A 22053-nucleotide genomic window follows, 5' to 3' on the forward strand; every position below is an offset into this window, starting at 1 on the left:
TGGAAAAGGAGGGCATATTTGACCTTTAGTGTCCAAAAACACTTAAGGCATTCAAGTAAATCTTTCAGAGAATGTTGAGGGGAGTGTTAAACTTAATCAAAACATGCTATGCGCATACTGGTTGTGAAAAAGGCGTAACTTAGGAATTACTGAGTATATTAAGTCAGAACTTTCACGAAGAGGACACCAAAATAAAGTGTCTCTTACCTTGGCGTACAAGTCCACCTGAGATGAAATAGAGTCAGTTGGGTCTGAAGTCTTCAGAAGCATGGCTGTTTCAGCACCTTTAGTAATAACCCTTATTTTGCCATCAGGACACAAGAATACAGCTGTCATGCATTTGCGGTCTGAAAATAAAAAATAAATAAGATTTAGTATAATAAAATAATTTAAAAGACTAAATTGACCAGTCACGATGAATAAGAAACTACACGTACATTACGCTTGCATTTTGGCTATTCGGCAAGGCAAATATCTTCAACTGTTTTAGTTTAATTTCGGTAATCAATTTAATTTCAAAATTTATAAATCAACAGCAATTATAAAAATTAAAAAGCACAATGTAGTTAAGAAAATTTTGGTTTATGTTATTAAATTTTTGAAAAAATTCTCGAATTCAGCTTAATTGCTCTCCAAGAGAGAAATGTGAGTAGAGACCCTAATTGGAGATAGGAAGAAGTCCCCTCGACCAGATTAAAAAAACCAATTGTTTAACCCAATTTAAATAAATTCCTTGCCACTCCTCTCTACAGATTTTGTTGAATTGGTGCCAATTATTGTTGAGTGCTTGCCAAGTCTAATTCTTTACCGCTGAAAGATTGGCTGCATAATGAACTGACAGTTTTTTTTTAAAACTATGATCATAAAGTACATTTAATTGGCTTCGAGGAAATGATAACTCTGTTAGATGCGTCAAGCCCTTTCAAAACCACGTGGCCCCACTTCATGCGAAAGTTATTCTTTTCATTGTTTTTTTATTGTCTAACTGACACAAGTGAGAGGTTTTTAATACTTATCAATTAAAAAAAACTTTTTGCACGAATTAAGTTTTTCAAAAAAAGTAAAGAACTCCACTAAACCAAAAATGAACAAAAATAGAATCAAATGATCTACCAAGCACACAACTACCACAAATCAGTATCAATAAATAAATTAAATCCAAAACAAACAGAAATTAAAATAAGTCAAACTCTAAACAAGCAGAAATTAATCTGAGTAGGGGTCTAAACCCTGTGATTTCTAAGTGACAGAATATAATTTGTACTTTACTGAAAAAATTCAAATGAATTTAATGAAAAAAATGTGCATTTTCAGTTTAATATGCATATGATGATATTTATTCCTTAAAATATCAATTAATTTTTGATTTCTTAAAGTTATAAAAGTGAAAGCATTTAAAAGAATTTTTTTCAGTAAATTACAAATTATATTGGCTCTTAGAAATCATAGGGTTCAGAACCCTACTCAGATTAATTTCTGCTCGTTTTGAGTTTGACTTATTTTAAATTTCTGTTTGTTTTGGGTTTCATTTATTTATTAATACTGGTCTGTGGTAGTTATATGCTTGGTAGATTATTTGATTCTATTTTTGTTCATTTTTTGTTTAATGGAGTTCTTTACTTTTTTTTTAAACTTATTTTGTGCAAAAAGTTTTTTTGATTAATTTCTGTTCGTTTTATATTGACATAGTCTTTTTCACGGAGATTGAGTGAGCCTCTTCTGAAGTTAAACAACCATCCCTTCCATAAAAACATTTAATACCCACTGGGCATAACTTACAACCCTTGCCCCTAATCCCTTGGGTTTATTTCAACCACAAAAGCCTTTTTATATGGTATTTAGACTATTTTGAATAGAAATGCTATCTCAAAATTTCTATTAGACGGACTCCGGGACAATATAAAATTTTTGTAGGGGGAGAGAGTAGCTGCCCTCTGGTCACTTTGACTCTTAAAAAGGGCACTAGAGCGTCTGATTACCAATCCAATGAGCTCACTTTGAAGTCTATATGACCACACTTTCTATAAGAAAACCCTATATGTCCCCAGAGCAAAACTTACATCCCTTGCCCTGAGGGCTGGGGATTTGTTATCCTCAAAGACATAATTTCCCGACCTTTCTGATAGGTTTAACAAAATGGGTATATAAAAATTTTGATTGGAAGTGTTTGGGGAAATAATAGGGATTGTGGGAGACATTTGCCCTCTGATTACTTTCAACTAATGAAAAAGGCACTAGTCCCCTCAATTTCCAATCAAATGAGCCATTTTTTAAGTTTCTACGACAAAAATTTCTATAAAAATGTTAAATACTCCAAAGGCACAACTTACGATCCTTGTCCTGAGGGCTATGGGGGAAGGGTTGTCATCCTCAAAGACATAATTTTCAGACCTTTCAACTACGTTGAACAAAATGGCTATCTGAAAATTTTGATTGGATGTGCTTGGAGAAATGGCGAGCGTGAGAGGGGGGTTAGTTACCCTCCTATCACTTTTGACTATTAAAAAGGGCAACAGCCCTCTCAATTCCCAATTGAATGAACTCCTTTTGAAGTTTCTACAACAACACTATCTATAAACACCTTGTATGCCCCCAGGGCATAACTTACAGCCTTCGCCTTTGGGGCTCTCGGGGGTTTTTCATCCTCAAATACATATTTTCCAGAATTTTCAACAACGTTGAACAAAATGGCTATCTCTAAACTTTGATTGAATGTGTTTGGGGAAATCGTGGGCATGAGAGGGGGTTAGTTGCTCTCCATCCACTTTCGACTATTAAAAAGAGCACGAGCCCTTTCAATTTCCTGTCAAATGAACCCTTTTTGAAGTGTGTACGACAAAAATTTCTATAAAAACCATATATGCCCCCAGGGCATAACGTACAACCCTTGCCCTGAGGGTTGTGGGTAGGGGGGGGCGGTTGTCATCCTCAAAGACCTAATTCCCTGAGATTTCAGCTATGTTGAACAAAATAAATATTTCAAAGTTTCAGTTGGATGTGTTTGTGAAAATAGTGGGTATGAGAAAGGGGTTAGTTGTTCTTCATCCACTTCCGACTATTAAAAGGGGCTGTTGCCTTTTTAATCTCTAATTGAAGAAGCCCTTTTCGAAGTTTCTACGACAGCTTATAAGAACTTCATATACCCCCCAGGCATAACTTACAACCCTTGCTCTGAGGGCTGTGAAGGGGGGTTGCCATCTTTAAAGACCTAATCTCCAGAACTTTTAAATACGTTGAAAAAATGGCTATCTCAAAATTTTGATTGTATTTGTTTGAGAAAATTGTGGCCGTGATAGGCGGGTTAGTTGCCCTCCAATTACTTTCGACTATTAAAAAAGGGCACTAGCCATTTCAATTTCCAATCGAATAAGCCCTTTTTGAAGTTTCTTACAACCCTTGCCCAGGGCATAACTTACAACCCTTGCCCTGAGGGCTGTGGGGGGGGGGGGTTATCATCCTTAAAAACCCAACTTCCAAAACTTTCAACTACATTGAACAAAATGGTTATCTCAAAATTTGATTGGATGTATTTGGGGAAATTTTGGGCGTGGAAGGGGTGTTAGTTGCCTTCTAATCACTTTCGACTATTCAAAAGGGCACTAGCCATTTCAATTTTCAATCGAATGAGCCCATTTCGAAGTTTCTACGACAACAATTTCTATGGAAACTTTATATGCCCCCAGGGCATAACTTATAACCCTTGCCCTGAAAGTTGTGTGGGGGGGGGGAGGGGTTGTCATCTTCAAAGACCTAATTTTCAGAACTTTCGACTACGCTGAACAAAATGGCTGTCTGAAAATTTTGATTGGATGTGTTTGGGGAAATCGTGGGCGTGAGAGGGTGGTTAGTTGCCCTCCAATCACTTTCGACTATTAAAAAGGCCACCTGCCCTTTGAATTTCCGATCGAATGAGCTCTTTTTGAAGTTTCTACGACAACACTTTCTGTAAAAATCTTATATGCCCCCAGGGCACAACTTACAACCCTTGCCCTGAGGGTTATGGGGGAGTGTCCTCATCAACAATATAATTTCTATTTAGAAGGGGTTTTAGTTGTCTTCTAATCACTTTCGACTATTAAAAAGGGCACAAGCCACTCCAATTTCCAATCGAATGAGCCCTTTTCGAAGTTTCTACGACAATGCCTTCGATACGAAGTGCCTTGGTCTAAAGAAAAAAAATAATAAATAAATAATACATTGTACCAACATCGTTCTTTACTTAGGCAGCGCTATTGCGCTGTCTATGATATATGTGTAACGATTCTCCAAAGGTATTTATGGGATATATGCTGCTAGGCAAAATTCGATTCCCAACGATATTCACTTTTAAAGTTTAACTTCTAAAATTTGACAATATTCAGTCGAAGGAAGTTTGAAGATTTGTCTATATTGAACAGTGGAGGGGTATTCTTCTCGAGGTTTAACTTCCACTTGGTTATAATTAGGCTAGCACCCACCTCCGTCGGGCAGGGCACTAGACTAGACAGACCAGACAGACCAGACAGACTAGACTAAAATAATAGACTAGACAGATTAGACTAAAAATAATAGACTAGACATACTAGACTAGTTAGACTAGAATATTCGAACACCATCAGAATAATACGAAAAACCATCTTGTATACGGCTTTTTGTCAAAAAATGTATTTCATATGAAATATTATGTTTTTTCATTACAAAAGGTAATAAGTCTAACAATTTCCTTTAAAATGAGTCACCAAAAAATTCTCTATGATTTTCCAGTGCCCCGCTAGTTACGAAGGAAAAAAGAGGACATTGATGGCGATTCCCATCCAAAAAAGCGATTTTCCGTGTTCTTCAAGTTAGGGGATATTGAGTTTCCTGTATAGGGTTTCGGCGAAGACAATACCAACGGTGTACTTTTTGTTTTGATCCAACGCTGTTTTTAGGCTGTTTTTGTTAGTACGGCCATGGTGCACCCTTTATTATATTGATGCTGCCGCTGCAACCACGAATAAACAATGACATAGACTTTTCTTCTAGTGTTAATACTTATTGGAGCAGTTATTTGATCTGTTTTGTCTTCAAAACAAAAAATCAACCAAAAACTTGAGAAATAGGAATGAAGCAAACCAAGGACTGTGAGAAATAAAAAAAAAAAAAACATTTTCATTTTTGAACTTGTATGAAAAACTAAACTGAAAGCTTTCCTGACGATATAAATTATTACTACTACTATTACTACTACTAACAACTCACCGCAGCACCAAGCCACCTGAAGCCAACACAGCTACGCAAGCTCCTCCTTCATCCTAAGCTATTCAAAGCTTCCCTTTTAAACCCCCCCCCCCACGGGGAAGTTCCCATTTCCTTTAATTCTTTCTTTATGACGTCCTCCCACCTCAGACGAGGACGACCTGCTTTTCGTTTAGTCCTAGACGCTTGGCCGGAAAGGACAATCTGTCATCCTTCATCCGCAGAACGTGCCCTAGACATCTCAACCTTTCTTTCATTATAGCCCTAGAAAGCGGGATTGAGCCACACTCTTCGTACAGCCTACTGTTTGAAATAAGGTCAGTCAGCCGGGTACCCTGAAAAATTCATAAGCAATTTCTCTGGGAAACATCTAGCAAATCTTCATCCGCTTTTCGGAGCGCCAATGCTTCAGAGCCATGTTTGACCACTTTCATCACCGTAGCTTCTACATTCTAATCTTGGTTTGCAGAATTATCTTCCTATTCTTCCCAAGTCTTTTTAACTGTGAAAAGACATCCTGAGCCTTGGCTATTCTAATTTTAACATCTTCACTGCTGCCACTGTCTGAACTAATAATACTACCAAGGTAAATGAAGCTGCCCAAGTGATCAATCTTTTCGTTACCAGTAGAAGGCTATCTTATACTCCCACGGGGGCTCCTTATATGGGCATAGAATACTGACGGGGGCTCCATATATGGGCATAGAGTCCCTAGGGAGAACACGTGGTTAATGGGGTCAATGACCTCTTTTTCCAGGGAGAATGATTGCGTAATCAAAGTGTGTCAAGGAAAACAACATCGACTTTGACATTCGCTGAGAGCGTGCACTTACAACAACAACAACAGCGGGCCATAATAACTCCCGTACGTACACCAAATATGGGCATAGAGTCATTAGGGAGAACACGTGGTAATGTCAGTCCCGTACGTACACCAAATATGGGCATAGAGTCATTAGGGAGAACACGTGGTAATGTCAGTCCCGTACGTACACCAAATAAGGGCATAGAGTCCCTGGGGAGAACACGTGGTAATGTCAGTCCCGTACGTACACCATATATGGGCATAGCCTCCCTAGGGAGAATGATTGCGTAATCAGTCAATGACCTAAATTTCCAAGTCAACAACAACAACAACGACCTTGACATTCGCTGAGAGCGTGCACTTACAACAACAACAACATCGACCGTGGAACACCTGTGCTGTCGACCTCAATTCACCTATCGTGAATCAATAATTCCCCTTAGAAACAACAAATTAATTCCCCTTTCTTGACAGATCAATCAACCAATGACATCATCTGTCAGACTTTAAAAATTTTCGCCTAGAAACGATTCTCCAGGAATAGATCCAAGTCATTAATGACATTGCCTCGGAAACAACTCTTTTGGTCGAACTCCAAAGGATATTAATAGCCAAAGGCCATGGAAACAATTCCCCAAGAAACATCTTAGCGATGAATTGTTTTAGCACGGGAATCAGGTTTCTTAGTAATTTGAAATGCATTAGCGCAGAGATGCCAAAAACAAAAGGAACACGCTGAATTACGTTTAGGGATTATTTGGGCGAAACTGTTTTAGACAGGTTATGGAACTATTTCGGCGAAACAGTTAGAGACATTTTAAAAGATGATTTTTGAAGAGATTTTAGAAGAGAATTTAATGGTGAAACTCTGTGGTCGTTATAATACACAAGTTTCATTTGAACAGTGTTGTGAGGTCCTCTAACCCAACCCCAAAGGGTTCCAATCCTCCTACCCCAACCCGGAAGGAAGCCACCAGTCCTCAAAGGTCCCCCACGCTTTCCCCGGGCCCCCCGCACCCCCCCACGGCCCCCCAGCACCCCACACGGCATCCCCGCCGCCCCCCCAGCCCCATCGAGCTCCCAAAGGACCAACGGGGTCCCAAAGGCCCTCCACCGGTCCACAAATGTTCCCCAGGCCCCCAACTGCCCCCCCGGACCCCCAAAGGCCCTCCCTGTGCCCCAAAGGACCACCGGCCCTCAAGAGACCCACAGACCCTCAAAGGCTCTCCCCGAGCACTCGTCTTTCGTTGATGTGTGTTGTCTGAAACCTATGATTTGGGATGTGTAGTTTGCTACTTCAGGCTTTTCTGAGCTAAGGTTTCCTAGTATTTCCTAGGTGAATGTTGTCTGAAACCAATAGTTTGGGATGAGTAGTTTGCTATTTCAGGCTTTTATGAGCTAGGTTTCTTAGCCTTTCGTTGGTGTGTGTTGACTGAAACTTATGATTTGGGATATGTAGTTTGCTATTTTTGACTTTTCTGAGTTGGATTTCTTAGTCTTTCATAGGTGTGTGGTGTCTGAAACCTATGATTTGGGATGTGTAGTTTGCTATTTTCGACTTTTCTGAGCTGGATTTCTTAGCCTTTCATAGGTATGTGTTGTCAGAAAATTATGATTTGGGATGTATAGTTTGCTATTTCAGGCCTTTCTGAGCTAAGGTTTTCTAGTATTTCGTAGGTGAATGTTGTCTGAAACCAATAGTTTGGGATGAGTAGTTTGCTATTTTTGACTTTTCTGAGCTAGGTTTCTTAGTCTTTCGTTGGTGTGTGTTGACTGAAACCGATGATTGGGGATATGTAGTTTGCTATTTTTGACTTTTCTGAGTTGGATTTCTTAGTCTTTCATAGGTGTGTGTTGTCTGAAACCTATGATTTGGGATGGGTGGATTGCTACTTTTGACTTTTCTGAGCTGGATTTCTTAGCCTTTCATAGGTGTTTGTTGTCTGAAACCTATAGTTTGGGATGACTAGTTTGCTATTTTTGACTTTTCTGAGCTAGGTTTCTTAGCCGTTCATAGGTGAGTGTTGTCTGAAACCTATGATTTGGGATATGTAATTTGCTATTTCCGACTTTTCATAACCGGATTTCTTAGTCTTTCGTAGGTGTGTGGTGTCTGAAACCTATGATTTGGGATGTGTGGGTTGCTATTTTTTTGACTTTTCTGAGCTGGATTTCTTAGCCATTCGTAGGTGTGTGTTGACTGAAACCTATGATTTGGGATGGTTAATTTGCTATTTTTGACTTTTCTGAGCTAGATTTCTTAGCCTATCATATGTGTGTCCTTTCAGAAAATTATGATTTGGGAGGTGTAGTTTGCTTTTTGGACTTTTCAGAGCTAGGATTCTTAGTCACTCATAGGTGTTTGTTGTCTGAAACTTCGAGTTTGGGATGAGTAGTTGGCTATTTCAGACTTTTCTGAGCTAAGGTTTCTTAGTATTTCGTAGGTGAATGCTGTCTGAAACTTATGATTTGGGATATGTAAATTACTATTTCGGGCTTTTCTGAGTTGGATTTCTTAGTCTTTCATAGGTGTGTAGTGTCTGAAACCTATGATTTGGGATGTGTAGTTTGCTATTTTCGACTTTTCTGAGCTAGGTTTCTTAGCCTTTCATAGGTATGCGTTGTCAGAACATTATGATTAGGGATGTGTAGTTTGCTATTTCAGGCTTTTCTGAGCTAAGGTTTTCTAGTATTTCGTTGGTGAATGTTGTCTGAAACCAATAGTTTCGGATGAGTAGTTTGCTATTTTTGACTTTTCTGAGCTAGGTTTCTTAGTCTTTCGTTGGTGTGTGTTGACTGAAACCTATGATTTGGGATATGTAGCTTGCTATTTTTGACTTTTCTGAGCTGGATTTCTTAGTCTTTCATAGGTGTGTGTTGTCTGAAACCTATGATTTGGGATGGGTGGATTGCACATTTTGACTTTTCTGAGCTTGATTTCTTAGCCATTCATAGGTGTTTGTTGTCTGAAACCTATAGTTTGGGATGACTAGTTTGCTATTTTTGACTTTTCTGAGCTAGGTTTCTTAGCCGTTCATAGGTGAGTGTTGTCTGAAACCTATGATTTGGGATATGTAATTTGCTATTTCCGACTTTTCATAACCGGATTTCTTAGTCTTTCGTAGGTGTGTGATGTCTGAAACCTATGATTTGGGGGTGTGTGGGTTGCTATTTTTTGACTTTTCTGAGCAGGATTTCATAGCCATTCGTAGGTGTGTGTTGACTGAAACCTATGTTTTGGGATGGTTAATTTGCTATTTTTGACTTTTCTGAGCTAGATTTCTTAGCCTTTCATAGGTGTGTCCTTTCAGAAAATTATGATTTGGGAGGTATAGTTTGCTTTTTGGACTTTTCAGAGCTAGGATTCTTAGTCACTCATAGGTGTTTGTTGTCTGAAACTTCGAGTTTGGGATGAGTAGTTGGCTATTTCAGACTTTTCTGGGCTAAGGTTTCTTAGTATTTTGTAGGTGAATACTGTCTGAAACTTATGATTTGGGATATAGTATTTCGTAGGTGAATGCTGTCTGAAACTTATGATATGGGATATGTAAATTACTATTTTAGGCTTTTCTGAGTTGGATTTCTTAGTCTGTCATAGGTGTTTGTTGTCTGAAACCGATGATTTTGGATATGTAGTTTGCTAATTTCGACTTTTCTGAAATAGATTTCTTAGTCTTTCGTAGTTGTGTATTGTCAGAAAATTATGATTTGGGAGGTATAGTTTGCTATTTCAGGCCTTTCTGGGCTGACGTTTTCGAGTATTTTGTAGGTGATTGTTGTCTGCAAGCTAAAGTTTGAGGTGTGTAGTTTGCTATTTTTGGCTTTTCTGAGCTAGGTTTCTTAGTAGTTTGATGCTTTGTGTTGACTGAAACCTATGATTTTGGATATGTAGTTTTAGATTTATGAATTTTATTATATGGATTTCTTATCCTTTAATAGTTTATTGTTTTCTGAAACATATGATAGGGATGAGTGGTTTGCTATTTTTGTCTTTTCTGAGCTAGATTTCTTAGCCGTTCATAGGTGTGTGTTGTCTGAAAATTATGATTTGGGGTGTGTAGTTTGCTATTTGAACTTTTCAGAGCTATGATTCTTAGTCCGTCATACGCGTTTGTTGTCTGAAACTTCTAGTTTGGGATGAGTAGTTTCACTATTTCAGGCTTTTCTGAGCTAAGGTTTCTTAGTCTTTCATAGGTGAATTATGTCTGAAACCTATGATTTGGGATATGTAAATTACTATTTCGGGCTTTTCTGAGTGGGATTTCTTAGTCTTTCATAGGTGTGTGTTGTCTGAAACCTATGATTTGGGATGGGTGGATTGCTACTTTTGACTTTTCTGAGCTGAATTTCTTAGCCTTTCATATGTGTTTGTTGTCTGAAACCTATAGTTTGGGATCACTAGTTTTCTATATTTTAATTTTCTGATCTAGGTTTATTAGCCTTTCATATGTGAGTGTTGTCTGAAACATATGATTTGGGATATGTAAATTACTATTTCGGGCTTTTCTAAGCTAGATTTCTTAGTCTTTCGTTGGTGTGTGTTGTCTGAAACCTATTATTTGTGATGTATGGATTGCTACTTTTGACTTTTCAGAGTTGGATTTCTTAGCCTTTCATTGGTGTTTGTTGTCTGAAACCTATAGTTTGGGATGACTAGTTTGCTATTTTTGACTTTTCTGAGCTAGATTTCTTAGCCTTTCATATGTGTGTCCTTTCAGAAAATTATGATTTGAGATATGTAAATTACTATTTTGCGCTTTTCTGAGTTGGATTTCTTAGTCTTTCATAGGTATGTGTTGTCTGAAACCTGTGATTTGGGATGTGTGGGTTGCTACTTTTTTACTTTTCCGAGAAGGATTTCTTAGTCATTCATAGGTGAGTGATGTCTGAAACTTATGATTTGGGATGGTTAATTTGCTATTTCTGGCTTTTATTAGCTAGGTTTCATAGCCTTTCATAGGTGTATGTTGTCAGAAAATTACGATTTGGGATGTGTAGTTTACTATTTGAACTTTTCAGAGCTAGGATTCTTAGTCCAGCATAGGTGTTTGTTGTCTGAAACCAATAGTTTGGGATGACTAGTTTGCTATTTCAGACTTTTCTGAGCTAGATTTCTTAGCCGCTCATAGGAGTGTGTTGTCTGAAACTTATGATTTGGGATATGTAAATTACGTTTTCGGGCTTTTCTGAGTTGGACACTTCTAAATTTTTCCACACACGAAAACTTACATGCACACACGTCTAAACTTACACACACAAAAGCTTAGACACACAAAAGATTAGACACACACACACACAAAAACTTACACCCACACTCAAAAACTTACACCAACACGCAAAAACTTACATTCACACAAAAACTTACATTTACAAAAAAAATTACACACACACTAAAACTTACACACACTCACAAAAACTTACACACACACAAAAAAACTTACAAACACACACTAAAACTTACTCACACAAACACACACACACACACAAACATACAAAAAACTTACATATGCACACGAAAACTTACATGCAGATAAAAAATAACATTCACACAAAAACTTACACAGACTAACAAAATCTTACACTCACACACAAAAACTTACACACACACACACTAAAACTAACACACACACACCAAAACTTACACACACACACACACACACAAACTTACACACACACACAAGAAAACTTACACACACACACACAAAAACTTACACACACACTCCAAAAATTACACACACAAAAACACTTACACACACACACACACACACACAAACTTACACATGCACACGAAAACTTACATGCACACAAAAACTTACATGCACACAAAAACTTACACACACACACACACACACACACACACACACACACACACACACACACACGAAAACTTACACACACACGCCAAAACTTACACACACAAAAACTTACACACACACACACACACACACACACAAACTAAAACATCCACACGAAAACATACAAGCACACAAAAACTTACATGCACACAAAAACTTACACACACACACACACACACAAAACTCACACACACACACACACACACACACACACACGAAAACTTACACACACACGCCAAAACTTACACACACACAGAAACTTACACACACACACACAACACACTACACACACACACACACACAAACTTACACACGCACACACGACACAACAACTTACACATGACACACACAAAAACTTACATGACACACACAACACACACACACACGAAACTTACGCACACACACATGAGAACTAACACTACACACGAAAACTTACACACACAAAATCTTACACACATCACACAAAAGCTTACAACACACAGCACACATGATAAGACTTACGCACACACACAAAAACTTACACACACGTACGAAACACACACACACACAGGCTTACAAACACCACACACAAGAACTTCCACACACACAAGCTTAGACACACAATACTACATATCACATTCGAGTTACATTGTCTTAATTTTTCAAATTTGCATTTATGCAATTTCTGTCGTGAAATGCAAGAGTTGACGTAGTGTGTCGTGTAAGCTTGACTTCGTGATGTGCATGTACTGTGATATGTGTGTGTTGTGTAAGTTTTTGTGTGCATGTAAGTTTTCGTGTGCATGTGTAAGTGTGTGTGTGTGTGTGTGTGTGTGTGTGTGTGTGTGTGTGTGTAAGTTTTTGTGTGTGTGTAAGTTTTTGTGTGTGTGTAATTTTGTGTGCGTGTGTTTATGTTTTTGTGTGTGTGTAAGTTTTTGTGTGCTTGTTAGTTTTTGTGTGCATGTAAGTTTTTGCATGTGTGTGTAAGTTTTTGTGTGTGTGTGTGTGTAAGTTTTTGTGTGTTTAATCTCGTGTTTGTGGGTGTTAGTTTTTGTGTGTGTGTTTGTAAGTTTGTGTGTGTTTGTGTGTGTGTGTGTGTAAGTTTTTGTGTGTGTGTGTGTGTGTATGTTTGTGTGTGTGTGCGTTTGTGTGTGTGTGTAAGTTTTTGTGTGTGTGAGTTTTTGCGTGTGTGTTTGTGTGTTTTCGTGTGTGTGTGTGTATGTTTTTTGTTTGTGTTTGTTTGTGTGTTTTTGTTTTTTTGTGTGTGTGTGTGAGTTTTTTGTTGTGTTCATTTGTAAGTTTTTTTTTTGTGTGTGTGTGTGTGTGTGTTTGTAAGTTTTTGTGTGTGTAAGTTTTGGCGTGTGTGTGTAAGTTTTAATGTGTGTGTGTTTGTGTGAGTTTTGTGTGTGTGTGTGTGTGTGTGTAAGTTTTTGTTAGGATGTAAGTTTTTGTGTGCTTGTTAGTTTTCGTTTGCATGTTTTTGTTTTTGTGTGAGTGTGTGTGTGTGTGTGTGTAAGTTTTTGTGTGTGTGTAATTGTTTTCGTTTTTTATTCATTTTTATTTTTTGTGTTTTTTTTTGAGTTTGTGTGTGTGTGTGTGTGTGTGTGTGTGTGTAAGTTTTTGTGTGCATGTAAGTTTTTGTGTGCATGTAAGTTTTCGTGTGCATGTGTAAGTTTTTGTGTGTGTGTGTGTGTGTGTTAGTTTTTGTTTGTGTAGGTTTTGGTGTGTGTGTGTAAGTTTTCGTGTGTGTGTGTGTATGTTTTAATGTGTGTGTGTGTTTGTTTTTGTGTGTGTGTGTGTGTAAGTTTTCGTGTGTGTGTGTAAGTTTTATTGTGTGTGTGTGTAAGTTTTTGTGTGTGAGTGTAAGATTTTGTGCGTGTGTGTAAGTTTTTGTGTGAATGTAAGTTTTTATCTGCATGTAAGTTTTTGTGTGCATATGTAAGTTTTTTGTGTGTATGTGTGTGTGTGTGTGTGTGTGTGAGTAAGTTTTAGTGTGTGTGTGTAAGTTTTTGTGTGTGTGTGTAAGTTTTTGTGCGTGTGTGTAAGTTTTAGTGTGTGTGTAAGTTTTTGTGTACATGTAAGTTTTTGTGTGCATGTAAGTTTTTGAGTGTGGGTGTAAGTTTTTGCGTGTGGGTGTAAGTTTGTGTGTGTGTGTGTGTGTAAGTTTTTGTGTGTCTAAGCTTTTGTGTGTGTAAGTTTTGACGTGTGTGCATGTAAGTTTTCGTGTGTGGAAAAATTTAGAAGTGTCCAACTCAGAAAAGCCCGAAAACGTAATTTACATATCCCAAATCATAAGTTTCAGACAACACACTCCTATGAGCGGCTAAGAAATCTAGCTCAGAAAAGTCTGAAAAAAGCAAACTAGTCATCCCAAACTATTGGTTTCAGACAACAAACACCTATGATGGACTAAGAATCCTAGCTATGAAAAGTTCAAATAGCAAACTACACATCCCAAATCGTAATTTTCTGACAACATACACCTATGAAAGGCTATGAAACCTAGCTAATAAAAGCCGGAAATAGCAAATTAACCATCCCGAATCATAAGTTTCAGACAGCACTCACCTATGAACGGCTAAGAAATCCAGCTCGGAAAAGTCAAAAAATAGCAACCCACACCTCCCAAATCATAGGTTTCAGACAACAGATACCTATGAAAGACTAAGAAATCCAACTCAGAAAAGCCCGAAATAGTAATTTACATATCCCAAATAATAATTTTCTGAAAGGACACACCTATGAAAGGCTAAGAAATCTAGCTCAGAAAAGTCAAAAATAGCAATCCAGTCATCACAAACTATAGGTTTCAGACAACACACACCAACGAAAGGCTAAGAAATCTAGCTATAAAAAGTCAAAAGTAGCAATCCATCCATCACAAATCATAGGTTTCAGACAACACACATTAATGAAAGACTAAGAAATGTAGCTTAGAAAAGCCCAAAATAGTAATTTAAATATCCCAAATCATACGTTTCAGACAACACTCACCTACGAAAGGCTAAGAAACCTAGCTCAGAAAAGTCAAAAATAGCAAACTAGTCATCCCAAACTAAAGGTTTCAGACAATAAACACCTATGAAAGGCTAAGAAATTCAGCTCAGAAAAGTCAAAAGTAGCAATCCACCCATCCCAAATCATAGGTTTCAGACAACACACACCTATGAAAGACTAAGAAATCCCACTCAGAAAAGCCCGAAATAGTAATTTACATATCCCAAATCATAGGTTTCAGACATCATTCACCTATGAAAGACTAAGAAACCTTAGCTCAGAAAAGCCTGAAATAGCGAAACTACTCATCCCAAACTAGAAGTTTCAGACAACAAACGCCTATGACGGACTAAGAATCATAGCTCTGAAAAGTTCAAATAGCAAACTACACATCCCAAATCATAAGTTTCAGACAACACACACCTATGAACGGCTAAGAGATCTAGCTCAGAAAAGACAAAAATAGCAAACCACTCATCCCAATCATAGGTTTCAGTCAACACACACCTATGAAAGGTTAATAAATGCAGCTCAGAAAAGTCAAAATTAGCAAACTACATATCCTAAATCATGGGTTTCAGTCAACAAACACCAACTAAATACTAAGAAACCAATATCAGAAAGTTCAAAAAAATAAAACTAAAAATCACAAACTATTGGTTTCAGACAAAATACACATACTAAATACTAGGAAAACTTAGCTCAGAAAAGCCTGAAATAGCAAACTACACATCCCAAATCATAATTTTCTGACAACAAATACCTATGAAAGGATTATAAACCTAGCTCAGAAAAGTCAAAAATATCAAACTACACATCCCAAATCATAGGTTTCAGACATCACACACCTATGAAAGACTAAGAAATCCAACTCAGAAAAGCCCGAAATAGTACTTTACATATCCTATATCATAAGTTTCAGACAGCATTCACCTACGAAATACTATATCCCAAATCATAAGTTTCAGACAGTATTCACCTACGAAATACTAAGAAACCTTAGCTCAGACAAGTCTGAAATAGCCAACTACTCATCCCTAACTCGAAGTTTCAGACAACAAACACCTATGAGTGACTAAGAATCCTAGCTCTGAAAAGTCCAAAAAGCAAACTATACCTCCCAAATCATAATTTTCTGAAAGGACACACCTATGAAAGGCTAAGAAATCCAGCTCAGAAAAGTCAAAAATAGCAAATTAACCATCCCAAATCATAGGTTTCAGTCAACACACACCCACGAATGACTATGAAATCCTGCTCAGAAAAGTCAAAAAATAGCAACCCACACACCCCCAAATCATAGGTTTCAGATCTCACACACCTACGAAAGACTAAGAAATCCGGTTATGAAAAGTCAGAAATAGCAAATTACATATCCCAAATCATAGGTTTCAGACAACACTCACCTATGAACGGCTAAGAAACATAGCTCAGAAAAGTCAAAAATAGCAAACTAGTCATCCCAAACTATAGGTTTCAGACAACAAACACCTATGAATGGCTAAGAAATCCCGCTCAGAAAAGTCAAAATGTGCAATCCACGCATCCCAAATCATAGGCTTCAGACAACACACACCTATGAAAGACTAAGAAATCCAGCTCAGAAAAGTCAAAAATAGCAAGCTACATATCCCAAATCATAGGTTTCAGTCAACACACACCAACGAAAGACTAAGAAACCTAGCTCAGAAAAGTCAAAAATAGCAAACTACTCATCCCAAACTATTGGTTTCAGACAACATTCACCTACGAAATACTAGAAAAACATAGCTCAGAAAAGCCTGAAATAGCAAACTACACATCCCAAATCATAATGTTCTGACAACACATACCTATGAAAGGCTAAGAAACCTAGCTCAGAAAAGTCGAAAATAGCAAACTACACATCCCAAATCATAGGTTTCAGACACTACACACCTATGAAAGACTAAGAAATCCAACTCAGAAAAGCCCGAAATAGTAATTTACATATCCCAAATCATAAGTTTCAGACAGCATTCACCTACGAAATACTAAGAAACCTTAGCTCAGAAAAGTCTGAAATAGCCAACTACTCATCCCAAACTCGAAGTTTCAGACAACAAACACCTATGAGTGACTAAGAATCCTAGCTCTGAAAAGTCCAAAAAGCAAACTACACCTCCCAAATCATAATTTTCTGAAAGGACACACATATGATAGGCTAAGAAATCTAGCTCAGAAAAGTCAAAAATAGCAAATTAACCATCCCAAATCATAGGTTTCAGTCAACACACACCTACGAATGGCTAAGAAATCCAGCTCAGAAAAGTCAAAAAAATAGCAACCCACACATCCCAAATCATAGGTTTCAGACACCACACACCTACGAAAGACTAAGAAATCCGGTTATGAAAAGTCGGAAATAGCAAATTACATATCCCAAATCATAGGTTTCAGACAACACTCACCTATGAACGGCTAAGAAACCTAGCTCAGAAAAGTCAAAAATAGCAAACTAGTCATCCCAAACGATAGGTTTCTGACAACAAACACCTATGAAAGGCTAAGAAATACAGCTCAGAAAAGTCAAAATTAGCACTCCACACATCCCAAATCATAGGTTTCAGACAACACACACCTATGAAAGACTAAGAAATCCAGCTCAGAAAAATCAAAAATAGCAAACTACATATCCCAAATCATCGGTTTCAGTCAACACACACCAACGAAAGACTAAGAAACCTAGCTCAGACAAGTCAAAAATAGAACACTTCTCATCTCAAACTATTGGTTTCAGACAACATTCACCTACGAAATACTAGAAAACCTTAGCTCAGAAAAGCCTGAAATAGCAAACTATACATCTCAAATCATAATTTTCTGACAACGCATACCTATGAAAGGCTAAGAAATCCAGCTCAGAAAAGTCGAAAATAGCAAACTACACATCCCAAATCATAGGTTTCAGACACCACACACCTATGAAAGACTAAGAAATCCAACTCAGAAAAGTCAAAAATAGCAAACTACATATCCCAAATCATAAGTTTCAGTCAACACACACCAACGAAAGGCTAAGAAACCTAGCTCATAAAAGCCTGAAATAGCAAACTACTCATCCCAAACTATTGGTTTCAGACAACATTCACCTATGAAATACTAGGAAACCTTAGCTCAGAAAAGCCTGAAGTAGCAAACTACACATCCCAAATCATAGGATTCAGACAACACACATCAACGAAAGACGAGTGCTCGGGGAGAGCCTTTGAGGGTCTGTGGGTCCCTTGAGGGCCGGTGGTCCTTGGGGGCACAGGGAGGGCGGTGGGGGGTCGGGGGGGGCCGTGGGGGGCCTGGGGAACATTTGTGAACCGGTGGACGGCCTTTGAGACCCCGTTGGTCCTTTGGGCGCTCGAGGGGGCTTTGGGGGGCCGGGGGTTTGCCTTGGTGGGTCGGGGGGGGCCTTTGGGGGCGCCGGTGGTCCTTGGGGAGCTGTGGGGGCCTTTGAGGACCGGGGGCTTCCTTCGAGGTTTGTGTAGGAGGATTGGAACCCTTTGGGGTTGGGTTAGAGGACCTCACAACACTGTTCAAATAAAATTTGTGTATTATAACGACCACAGAGTTTCACCATTAAATTCTCTTCTAAAATCTCTTCAAAAATCATCTTTTAAAATGTCTCTAACTGTTTCGCCGAAATAGTTCCATAACCTGTCTAAAACAGTTTCGCCCAAATAATCCCTAAACGTAATTCAGCGTGTTCCTTTTGTTTTTGGCATCTCTGCGCTAATGCATTTCAAATTAATAAGAACCCTGATTCCCGCGCTAAAACAATTCATTGCTAAGATGTTTCTGAGGGACTTGTTTCCATGGCCTTTGGCTATTAATATCCTTTGGAGTTTGACCAAAAGAGTTGTTTCCGAGGCAATGTCATTAATCACTTGGATCTATTCCTGGAGAATCGTTTCTAGGCGAAAATTTTTAAAGTCTGACAGATGATGTCATTGGTTGATTGATCTGTCAAGAAAGGGGAATTAATTTGTTGTTTCTAAGGGGAATTATTGATTCACGATAGGTGAATTGAGGTCGACAGCACAGGTGTTCCACGGTCGAGGGTGTTGATGTTGTAAGTGCACGCTCTCAGCGAATGTCAAGGTCGATGTTGTTGTTGTTGACACACTTGGAAATTTATGTCATTGACCGATTACACAATCTTTCTCCCTAGGGAGGCTATGCCCATATATGGTGTACGTACGGGACTGACATTACCACGTGTTCTCCCCAGGGACTCTATGCCCATATTTGGTGTACGTACGGGACTGACATTACCACGTGTTCTCCCTAATGACTCTATGCCCTTATTTGGTGTACGTACGGGACTGACATTAACCATTTGTTCTCCCTAATGACTCTATGCCCATATTTGGTGTACGTACGGGAGTTATTATGGCCCGCTGTTGTTGTTGTTGTAAGTGCACGCTCTCAGCGAATGTCAAAGTCGATGTTGTTTTCCTTGACACACTTTGATTACGCAATCATTCTCCCTGGAAAAAGAGGTCATTGACCCCATTAACCACGTGTTCTCCCTAGGGACTCTATGCCCATATATGGAGCCCCCGTCAGTATTCTATGCCCATATAAGGAGCCCCCGTGGGAGTATAAGATAGCCTTCTACTGTTACCCACCGTCACCTTTTCATCTTGACTTATTCCTAGCCTTAGTGACATAGTCTTCTTAACATTAATTTTCAAACCTATTCTAGCACCCTGAACTCACAAAACCTCTAAAAGTTCATTCATTTTACTCACTCTTTCATCTAGGATGCTTAAATCATTAGCATAATCTAAGTCCAGGAGACTTTTTTTCTCCCCATTTGATTCCGTGGTCTCCCATTGCCTTTCCTGTACTCCTTAAGACAAAATCCATCAAAATAATCCATGTAAAGGGGGATAGAACCGAATTCTTGATTAACTCCTGATTTAATACAAAACCAGCTGCTAACCTCATTTCCTACCTTAACCGCAGCAGTGTTATTCTCGTACATAGCACTAATCACTTCATTGTGTTTGTCTAGTATACCATAGAAGGATAAGACCTTTGCTAGAGCTTTTCTATCACCAGAATCGAAAGCTTGCTCATAATATATAAAACTGAGGATCAAAGGTGTTTGACAACTGAGGCACTTCTCAATTATTAACCTATGACTGAAAATATGGTCGACACAGCCTCTATCTTTTCTAAAACCGCACTGTTCTTCTCTTAGAACTTTGTCAACAGCATCTCTCGGTTTAAAAAGTATCACATAACTAAGTAAATTTACTACCTACAGAGACCAGACTAATGGCTCAACAATCACCACGCTCACTCTTATCACCTTTCTTATAAAGTGGCTTAATTAAGGTTTTTATAAAATCGTTAGGCACTTTCCCTTTTTCAAAAATCATATTCATTATCTTCAGAGGCTTATTTCCAACCTCAGAGCCACCATATTTAAGAAACTCATTTACCACACGATCAGTACCCGGGGCCTTATAATTTTTTAATCCTTTTAGTACTGTCGCTAGTTCTTCCTCACAAAACAAATCTTCCTTCACATTCAAGGTATCACACACTTTTTCGTTTTCCTCTATATCTTATTCTGTAACTCTATATCGGTTAGAGTTTGCCTGAAGCACCATCAATTCAACCTAAAAGCTAAGAAAAAAAACTCAACCGAAAACCTAAAGCTAGAAAAGCTCTGCAGTTTGGTTGCTGAAAAACATAACGTTACTGTTTTGATTTTAATGTTCAAAACATCATAATTCAAAATCCTTAAACGATGAAAACTTGTTCTTTTGAAAATTTCGCGAAAAAACTGATTAAAGGAAATAGAAGTCCAAACAGTGTTGTTAGTAACACATTTCTTCAACGAAAACTGTACTTCCCAGTGCTAGCAGTGATCAACTATAACCCCATCTATAAAATTTGTTTTTCAAACAAAACTTACTATAAGCAAAACTGCAATTTCTGAGGATATTCATTCACATTTTCAGTGGATACCTCTTTCAAAATTTCCTCTGAGATCAACAATCTTAAAATGCTTTATTTTTTTTAAGTGTCTTTAATCGGTTCGCTTTTACTGCACCAAAACTCCTATATTGTTTTGTGTTTTCAGTAAGGTGATAGTTTTCTATAGTCATATACACATAGGGAAATATCATCAGTTGGTTTATAGTACAGATCTAAATCACGGGATCAGCTAGCAGAGTCACTCAAATATAACACCATACCAAATGTAACATCATCTTCCATATGAAGATATAGTTCTTTTGTCAAAAAAGAATTTCATTTTTAACAGTATAGTCTGTTAATTACAAAAGCACGTAGATATAACAATTTCCTTTAAAATGACCCCTTAAAAGCCATACGATGTTCCAGGGCCCATTTAGCAGTAGAGAAAAAAAGAAAGAAAGAAACAAGGGCACATCGGCACCATCCATTCAAAAAAGTGATTTTAATAACTGTTCAAGCCAGAGTAATGTAAGTTTTCTTGTACATGGTTTTCGGCAACGGCAATTCCAATGGTGTACTTTTTGTTTCCAGCCAGAAATGTGATTCAAAGAAGAGATTTTTTTTATTATTCAAGCCAGAGGAATGTAATTTTTCTTGTACATGGTTCTCGGAAACGGCAATTCCAATGAGAGAAAGAGAGAGAAGGATTTATTGAAAAAAACAACAACATAGAAACAAAAAAATTATTGCTACTTCCCCTAAAAAGCAAAGCTTGTCCGTGGGGCAAGTAGAGAAAACAAAATTTTTAAAACAAAAAGAACACTTGGCCACTAACACCACTAATACCACCACACTAAACAATAAATACAAAATAATATCATATATTATACTTCCTAAGGGGATACCATATCAACAAAACATCACAATAAATAAATAAATCAATCAAAACTCATATTCAGCAAAAAGTAGTTCCTTAATGGTGTACTTTTTGTTTCGATCTAACACCATTTTTTAGGGGTTTTAACAATCTATGGAATACGAAAATACTCAAAACGCAATGCAAAATCATGCAACATATTAGCCTTGTTATTTGCAACAGAATTTGAGCTGTCCAAAATTTTGAAAAAGGACTAAAAGTAAATTAACGTTTTTTACTTAGATAAACTAAACTAGCACTTTTAGTTTGATATTTTTTTTGTAGATAAGGAATCATTTCTAACATAGATTAATGCAAATCAGTCTTATCCGTTGTAC

General features: G+C 37.8%; 1 protein-coding gene across 1 annotated transcript in view; it reads right to left on the minus strand.

Moving 5' to 3' along the window:
• LOC148949086 (phospholipid-transporting ATPase IF-like) overlaps positions 1-22053 on the minus strand; it is a 187544-nt gene that overhangs the window by 63655 nt on the left and 101836 nt on the right. The window contains exon 14 of the mRNA XM_089093161.1: positions 208-347. Within this exon, the coding sequence (XP_088949287.1) occupies positions 208-347 (140 nt within the window). The remainder of the gene's footprint in view (positions 1-207; positions 348-22053) is intronic.

The sequence above is a fragment of the Artemia sp. Qi Xiang Cuo genome, chromosome 8 (genome assembly GCF_049724085.1).
Source record: "Artemia sp. Qi Xiang Cuo chromosome 8, ASM4972408v1, whole genome shotgun sequence".
NCBI lineage: Eukaryota > Metazoa > Arthropoda > Branchiopoda > Anostraca > Artemiidae > Artemia > Artemia sp. Qi Xiang Cuo.